This window comes from Culex pipiens, chromosome 2 (genome assembly GCF_016801865.2).
Source record: "Culex pipiens pallens isolate TS chromosome 2, TS_CPP_V2, whole genome shotgun sequence".
In the NCBI taxonomy this organism is placed as follows: domain Eukaryota; kingdom Metazoa; phylum Arthropoda; class Insecta; order Diptera; family Culicidae; genus Culex; species Culex pipiens.
In genome coordinates this window covers 218,790,344-218,799,326 of record NC_068938.1, presented here as the reverse complement: position 1 = coordinate 218,799,326, position 8,983 = coordinate 218,790,344, and the positions used below count along the sequence as shown (strand labels likewise).

Sequence of the window (8,983 nt, the reverse complement as noted above, 5' to 3'; positions counted from 1 at the left end):
TTGACAAAATTGACAAAATTGACAAAATTGACAAAATTGACAAAATTGACAAAATTGACAAAATTGACAAAATTGACAAAATTGACAAAATTGACAAAATTGACAAAATTTACAAAATTGACAAAATTGACAAAATTGACAAAATTGACGAAATTGACAAAAAATTGACAAAATTGACAAAATTGACAAAATTGACAAAATTGACAAAATTGACAAAATTGACAAAATTGACAAAATTGACAAAATTGACAAAATTGACAAAATTGACAAAATTGACAAAATTGACAAAATTGACAATATTGACAAAATTGACAAAATTGACAAAATTGACAAAATTGACAAAATTGACAAAATTGACAAAATTGACAAAATTGACAAAATTGACAAAATTGACAAAATTGACAAAATTGACAAAATTGACAAAATTGACAAAATTGACAAAATTGACAAAATTGACAAAATTGACAAAATTGACAAAATTGACAAAATTGACAAAATTGACAAAATTGACAAAATGTACAAAATTGACAAAATTGACAAAATTGACAAAATTGACAAAATTGACAAAATTGACAAAATTGACAAAATTGACAAAATTGACAAAATTGACAAAATTGACAAAATTGACAAAATTGACAAAATTGACAAAATTGACAAAATTGACAAAATTGACAAAATTGACAAAATTTACAAAATTTACAAAATTGACAAAATTGACAAAATTGACAAAATTTACAAAATTGACAAAATTGACAAAATTGACAAAATTGACAAAATTGACAAAATTGACAAAATTGTCAAAATTGTCAAAATTGACAAAATTGACAAAATTGACAAAATTGACAAAATTGACAAAATTGACAAAATTGACAAAATTGAAAAAATTGACAAAATTGACAAAATTGACAAAATTGACAAAATTGACAAAATTGACAAAATTGACAAAATTGACAAAATTGACAAAATTTACAAAATTGACAAAATTGAAAAAAATTGACAAAATTGACAAAATTGACAAAATTGACAAAATTGACAAAATTGACAAAATTGACAAAATTGACAAAATTGACAAAATTGACAAAATTGACAAAATTGACAAAATTGACAAATTTGACAAAATTGACAAAATTGACAAAATTGACAAAATTGACAAAATTGACAAAATTGACAAAATTGACAAAATTGACAAAATTGACAAAATTGACAAAATTGACAAAATTGACAAAATTGACAAAATTGACAAAATTGACAAAATTGACAAAATTGACAAAATTGACAAAATTGACAAAATTGACAAAATTGACAAAATTGACAAAATTGACAAAATTGACAAAATTGAAAAATTTTTACAAAATTGACAAAATTGACAAATTCATAATAACTTTCATAAGTTTCACAACTTTCCAGAGAGCTGCAAATCGACTGCGGTCAAAATGCTTTAAACATGAGTAAAACCCCTCTTCCTACACACACATTTCTGCAGTAAAAAGCGAACATTTGTCAGATGAAGCTTCTTTTTTTACATTTCCTCAGCACTGCAATTTTCTGTATCGACTCTCTAGTCGCTCTGGAAGCTGTCGATACAGATTGATTTATGTTTCGCAATTTTTTCAACGTTGCTTTTGGTTTCTGTAGTCGAGTACTACTTCCCTTCAGGTTGGGTTAGGTTGTTTTTATTTGTTTGCAATTTGAGTTTTTTTCGTTTTTTTGGAATTTCCCTTCTCTTAAAACGAGGGGTAAGTCGATTTGATAATTTTGAAAATAATTTTTTGTTGGCTTATTTTTGACTTTTGAAAGAATCAGACAAAAATATTTCAACAGATTTGAAAACATTTGGTAGCCCCTAGTCTTCCAGGAAAAAAAAAAATGCTTCAATTGATGTTGTTCTACCAATTTTTCAGCCAGGGCAGAAACCACGATTCACCTTGCCGGATGATTTTGCAAGAGCAAGAGTTTGAACGTGCAACATCGTTTGGAAGCAGCTGGCTCCTCTGTGGTCGGTAGGAAAAAAAACCCAATCTGTATAGTTTTTCCTTTCCACTGGAATTTTTGCTCTGGAACTTTACAGAGTTGAATGCTTGGACGGATGAAACAGGTGAAAAAGTGCCTTTTTGGGGGGAAAACAAGGAACGATACAAAGCTTGTGCAATGGTTTCGAGAAGCAATTTCTTTTTTTTTTTTTTGCTAAACTTGTGAATGAATGCAATCGATGCTTGAGGCCTTGAATGGTTGCAAATTGCTTGTATGAGAGATTGAGATTGCAACAGATATTTTGGGCAAATTAAACGTTTCAACTCAAATGATATCCAAAAACTGATAAAAACATCCTTGAAATATTTTCCAAAAAGCAAACTTACCTCTGGTGAAGAATCTCCATGAACTGTGCAGACCAGCTGTGTTTCGTAGCCTTCACCGGCATGAACCCACGTCTTTTCCACGGTAATTTCTGGTGGAGCTACATTTTCGTTGGGGAGAGAAAAAAAGGTGAAAAAATAAAACAAATTTTATCATTAGTGTTGGTTTTTTTTGCGAAAACCCTGCCCATCAGAAGCAGCTTTTCTCCCTGAAATCCCTCCACAAACGATCCTAGAGATTTGCCAGCAAGAAATTTATCCAAAAGGACCAGCTCGCGAAGGATTTTCTCCAACAACAACACACAAAAAAGCAATCATTTTAATCGTAAAACCAGATCCACTCCCACATGCTGACGGCGACTACGGAGATGAGAAAGGGGCACTTCAAACACGTCCCAGCGTTTTACGAAATCAGCTGTCCGTAAAAAAGGGATAATGCGGGTAAGGATATCCCCACCAACGTAACGCAACAGGAAAAAAAATGGTTAGGCAAATTACACCCCACAAAAAAGCATCTCCCAAATGCCTCATTCGTGATTACCGGAGAGATACAAGCCCAGGCAGCGCCGCAAATTTTCCATTAGAATAAACTGGTAAACAGCGAGCCGACGGAGAGCGACTCCAGACTGGAAAATCCAGAGTCCAAAAAGCTGTGAGCCACACTCGGCTGATTTCCAGGAAGTTTCCAGTTTTCGAGGCGAGTGACTTGTTGCGTTTTTGAGGGGCAGAGATAATTTCTCGCTCGCAGTTTCAATTTACTGATTTGAAATGTGTTTTCATCCACCGAAAAAAACCCTTTTCAACCCGAAAGTTGGGCCCGCTTCTGACAGTCATTGGCTTGGTTTGGTAGCTGAGGGAAAATGATTCAATTTTCTGGTGTCTGGTTTCTTTGGGGATGAATTTGTAAAGTTCAAGCTTAGATAATTGAATAGTTGTTTGGTGAAAGCTTTTCGGTCGAATGGTAATTATTGTAGACTGATGAGCATCGTCACTAGGGTGGTCATTTGTCACGGTTCATTGAGCGGTTTAATTAGAGCAAAACTAAATGACAGTGATTAATGGGATGTTTTCAAAATAACCAAACATGATTTTGATTAGCAAAACTTATAATGCTTGTGGCCTCTTTTGAAATCATTTTTGAACAATTTCAGCGCTAAACAGGAATCTTTCAGATACTTTTTTACTCAACCCTCTCCGACACCCTTCCTAGGCTTACATATGTAATTTTGTGTATATGAAGCCTATTGTTTTTTAAGTCAATTTCTACCGAAAAGCTCGTCCATTTCAATTTATTATTGATGAAAGTTAATTCACTAACCAGGTTACTACCATTCACTTGATCACACTGAACAGCACTGACAAAAATATCCTTTTTTTTATTTATTAGCATTTTCAAGTGTAATTAAGCCTATTTTTGTAATCTCATACTTCTAATTTAAATGTTTTGGTATGCTATGTTATGTTAAAATGATAAATAAATATTATATGTCACATTATAAATATGTCAGCTGTTGGGTATTGAGTTACACGCCTGTTCTGATATTTACAATATCAATAAGGTAAAATAAAGAACAAAAAAATAAAACATATGCAGCCAACTGTGAGGAAAGCGAAAATTGTTGCAAGTGAACTGAGATAGTTTATCTGCAAAATTATGAGATTATACATCATGAAACTTAAAAAACTAATTTCAAATTCAATTTATAAGAATTCATAGAAAAAAAATGTTTTTGTAAATTTCAGCATTTTTAGTTTAAAATAAAATTTCAGTAATTTTATCATTTTCTTAAAAAATTTTGATGAAAAATTATTAATTAAATTATATTGAAAAAAAACTGGGGTTAAAGTTATGAGTTTACCTAATACACAAGTATTTTAACAATCATTAAAATATTTGTAATTTAGTGTTTTTGATTTGGATCAAGACGTTGTTGGTTGCATTATTGAATGATGTTTTCAATTTCATTGAGAATTTTGAATTTTTGAATTTCAAATAATGAAAATGTATGTTATAATGATTCAAATAATGCTTCAGATCAGATTCAAAAAAATCCACTTAGTCCTGGCATTGCTGTGAACAATAACAATTCAGAATATCAAACATTACCCAAAATTTACAAAAATAGAATACAAAAACGCCAGGTCTGATAATTTTATTCTAGAAAATTTTCAAAAATATTTTTATAATTAATAGAAACTCTTTTTCTGAAACTGTCATGATTTGTCATAATTTTTTTAAATTTTGATTTTTTTTGGTATGTTTAAGGAAACAAAAATCTTCAACTTTTCAGCCATAGAGAAACATGGAATAAATTATCCGCTGAGTTGTGATTAAAAAAAAATGTTTTTTGGAAGAAATAGAAATTTTAATCTTAAAAATTGTCTGACTTCAGGATATAATGTGAGATCAAATTTCTAATAGAAAAATACTTTACAGATTTTTTGATAAAGTGCAACGTTTTCAAGACATAAAGTTTGATTTTTTGTTCAATCCTGACAATTGTATGACTAAAATTTATATTTTTTCTGAAAAACACCATTTAAAAAAATATATAACTTGGCGGCATAATTTTGTCCATACTTCTCTATGCCTCAAAAGATGTGGTTTTATTTCCCATAGAACATAAAAAAATCAAAAATTAAAAGTTACGGATTTTGAGAAATTGATTGCTTGTAAAAAAAGTTAATTTAAAAATCGTAAATTTTTGTTAGGTTAACCATTTTTCCCTGAATAGTCTTTATCAATACCTACAACTTTGCCGAAGACACCGAATCGATCAAAAAATTCTAAAACGGTTCTCTTCTCCGCTTAATAGAGAAGGACCCCACAAAGTTTGAACCAAATCAAAAAATATAAATAAATTCATTTCCAGATTTGGTGGAGAATTGCTTTACTGCAACTGCAGTTTTATGAATGAGAAAGGGATAAATTGCATTTCTAGCCATGGTTTTACAATTTTTAAACAAAAAAGTTTAATAGGTTTACAGCACAAAAAAACTGTATTTTTGTTTTCTGTACTGTTATTTTTTGGCGTTGAGAATTACAGGAAATGTAAGTAATTTTTGAATTGCAGAAAGTGCAAGTTAGTTTGGATGAAGTTTTCTTGCAAAAAATGTTTCAACAAATTATAAGTTGTGTTTATATTTTAACATAAATATACAAATATAAAAAAAAGTCACAAACTACAAAAATATAATAAAATACTTCCAGATGTAATTTATTGGTCATAGTTAAGTATCTTTTACCCATTGATTTTTTTTTTTGAATTTTTGATTTTTTTAAGGAAAGTTGTGTTTTTACCATTTTAAAAGAATTACATCTTTCTAAGACATTGAGAAATGCCCTATCAAAATTGAAAAAAAAAATATTCTAAGTTCTTTTTTGTCAAAAAGTTTACTGTTTCTTAATTCAATTTCAATTCTATGGGTTTTTTTTTTTTTTTTTTGAAAAGGTCTTACAAGCTATTGTCTTTCATATGATAATAGAACCTATTCAAAAAAAAAAAACTCTAGAATTGCAGTTTTTGAATTAAAATCATTCCATTCTCTCCTCCCAAGATTCGTCAAATTACTTGTCCGGTTGAAAAACACAGGTGTAGTGAGAAATTTTCCAAATTGTCCAAACTGAAAACCGAACATTAATTTGAAAATTTTGATAGTTTAGTCCTCAAATTTTGAATAAATATTGTTTTACTGAATGTTCGTTAATATTACCCCTATTTTTCTATTATTTTTTTGAGTACTTGGATTTTTCTTTTCAATGACCTAAATTGATTTCAAAATTGAAAAATGAAAAATAAATTCATTGTAACAATTTGCCCAGAGCCCCCTTCCGAAAGAGCAAATGCCGTCAATCAGGATTGCTTGCCCAAATTTATGAATTTACAACTTCTGCTTCCGTCCCGTCCTTATGCCAAACTGAAAACTAAAACTCACACAGCACAATCAGTTGCATGTCGACAAACACCGGCTCCCGGATGCCGTTGTCCGCGTAGCACCGGTACGTGCCACTGTCCTGCCGGGAGACGGCGTCCAACGTCAGCGTCGGTCCATCCGCCAGATGGGGCGATCCGTGCAGCGAGTCCTGGTCGGAAGGGGGGGAAACACAACATTTGACGCATAAGTCATGGGATTTAGTTTCAGACGCACGGTGTGTTCAAATTTCACTAACCTTTCTGGTCCAACTGATGCTCGGAACGGGATTCCCGCTGGCCTTACACTCCAGCGTGGCCGTTCCGCCCTTCCGCACCGTTACGTGGCCCGTTTCCGGATTCGATCGCACCGAAGGTGGCACCAGAATCTCCACCGTGTGCACCAGATCGCGGTTGTCGTGATCGCCCACCTGGCAGCTGTAGTCGCCGGCGTCCTGCGGGCGCACATTTTTGATCTGCAGCGTGTACCCTTTGAGCAGCTTGAAGCGCGTGTCCCGCGTGATGATCAGACTGGCGGCGGTCACGACGGCACTCCCCCGGCGCCACAGCAGGATGTTGTTGCCTGGCGGGATGGAGAGGGCAAAGAAAGCAGTGATTAATTGAAATGAATTGTCCTTTGTGGGGGTTGCTGGTGGGGGGGAATGTCTTGGACAAAGCTTCCAGAGATAATAAAATAAAATTTCCGCTTGAGGAAGTGAATGTTATTTGTAGATTCCGTTTCTACGACAGAATTAATATTTGTTTCATAAAATGAAAAAGCTTCAGATTAAAAATATGTTTATGATTTGTAAAAAAAAAATTGTTCCATGAAACTTTTTATCAGTGTGTTCAAAAGTACGGATAGCTACAAAATAAAACAAATGAATCCTCCATTCAGTTTAAACTTTTAAATTAAAATGAGACAAAATTTAATTTCATGTTTTTGATCCTCCCCCCCCCCCACCCTTATTTTATCTTTCTCAAAGAGTAAGGGTTAAAAAAATTATAACCAAAAATTGGATTTGTTATTGAAAAAACACATGATAGATTGGTTGTAAATCATTTTGTTTGCTTTTATCAGAATTAGCAATTGAGTTTATTACGTTGTTTGGAAATGTCAATTTTTTCAAATGTCACTTAAACAATTATGTTGGTGCAGTAATTGAGCTGATTAGTGGGTATAAAGCTTGCTAGAACTAAGGAGAACGAATTTATCAGATGGAGGAAAATATAACAAAATCTTCAAAATTGATTGATATTGATAAGGAATAGTGAAAAATCATAAAACTTTTTATAAAATTTTTGATTTGAATTCACTGACAATGTTATTGCAATAATGACAGTGAAATAAATTTGTCCGAAAAATCTACAATGACTCTCAATTTTAAAATATTTTTTTTTGAAATGGCTATTTAAATTTAAATTTTAGATCGTGAATCGACTTAACACTTGAAACACCAACGGGGTCAAAACTTACAAACGCAAAGCACCAAGAGGGTCCAAAAAGTTTGTAATGCAACGTCAACCAGCTGTATCTCGACAAAAACTCAACCGATTTGGATGATTCTTGTTGCATTCGATCCGGAAGGATGTCAAGAATCACCTCCAATAAGGTAGATCCAAAACAGATGCATCTACCCTAAGTTACAATGAAAAGGCCATTTCCAATTTTTTTTCCAAGGGAGCTGTGAGAAAATCTCATGTTTTTTCATGAAATGTTATTAACAAATATCGTTTTTGAGCGAGCAAAATAAAAATTTCAAAAATATGCCCTCCCGTTTGTAATCATAGTAGCCAATGTTTTATGCTAAAAACGCTTATATACCAAGAATTTTGAAAATTCGTCACTTTTTGTTCACTAAAATGCAAATATCTCGGCTTTGCGTGGGCATAAATTGAATGTTTAAAAAACCAAAATGATCTCCGTAAAATTTCCTATAAGCTGAATGCATTAGTTTTGGCTGCAAAATTTTTGGCTTGTTTTGGGGAGTGATCTTTGAAATTTTTTGGCTAAAAAATACAATTTTTTCTCCCTAAAACGCCCTGCCACGCCCAAACACAAGCTTTTATGGACTATGTCTGTACAGGAATTTGTTCAGGGGACATTAAACTATAACTTGAAGCCCAAGGCGACCAAATTTGAATGACTTTAGCATGATTGTTACTCGCATTTCTGAAAAATACTCGAAAAATGCACTTTTTTCATTCAAGCTCCGCGCGCGAGTTGTAAACCATTTTTGGGATTTTTTTGTTGTATGAAAACATTGTTCCTGACATCCTAATCTATCATTCTAGGGGTGAGCACCGAAGATTTGTCAACTTTTCATTTTTTTGGGACGGCCTACTCTGTATCTTCTGAAGGAATTTCCTGACCGATTTGGTAATTTCAACAAATTTATAAAAATTGATGAGGACTGTTTAGACAAAATAGGCACACGAAAAAAAAATTTTTTTTTCATAAGGCCGTTGCAAATATTTTTTGAAGTTTATGTCCCTCGACTCTGACCAAAGTCGAGGGGGGGGCAAAAAAATAAAAAAAAGTATAAAAATTGAAATTACGAGCCATGGTTTCAACATTTTAATGAAAAAAGTGTTTTAAAGTGCATTATACACCTCTCCAGTTGTTTTGCCATCATTATTTTCCAAAATATCTAAGTATTGACGAAAATTTTATTTTTTGCAAAAAATATTTTTTTTGCGGTGCTGTACATTGGAATT

At 32.3% G+C, this 8,983-nt stretch overlaps 1 protein-coding gene across 2 annotated transcripts in view; it reads right to left on the bottom strand.

Moving 5' to 3' along the window:
• The window catches only part of LOC120432554 (lachesin-like), a 126,812-nt gene that overhangs the window by 15,178 nt on the left and 102,651 nt on the right, over window positions 1-8,983 (bottom strand). For both annotated transcript variants that reach the window (XM_039597783.2, XM_052707800.1), the window contains exons 5-7: window positions 6,526-6,848; window positions 6,291-6,438; window positions 2,358-2,455 (exon numbers count right to left, since the gene is read on the bottom strand). In XM_039597783.2, the coding sequence (XP_039453717.1) occupies window positions 2,358-2,455; window positions 6,291-6,438; window positions 6,526-6,848 (569 nt within the window). The remainder of the gene's footprint in view (window positions 1-2,357; window positions 2,456-6,290; window positions 6,439-6,525; window positions 6,849-8,983) is intronic.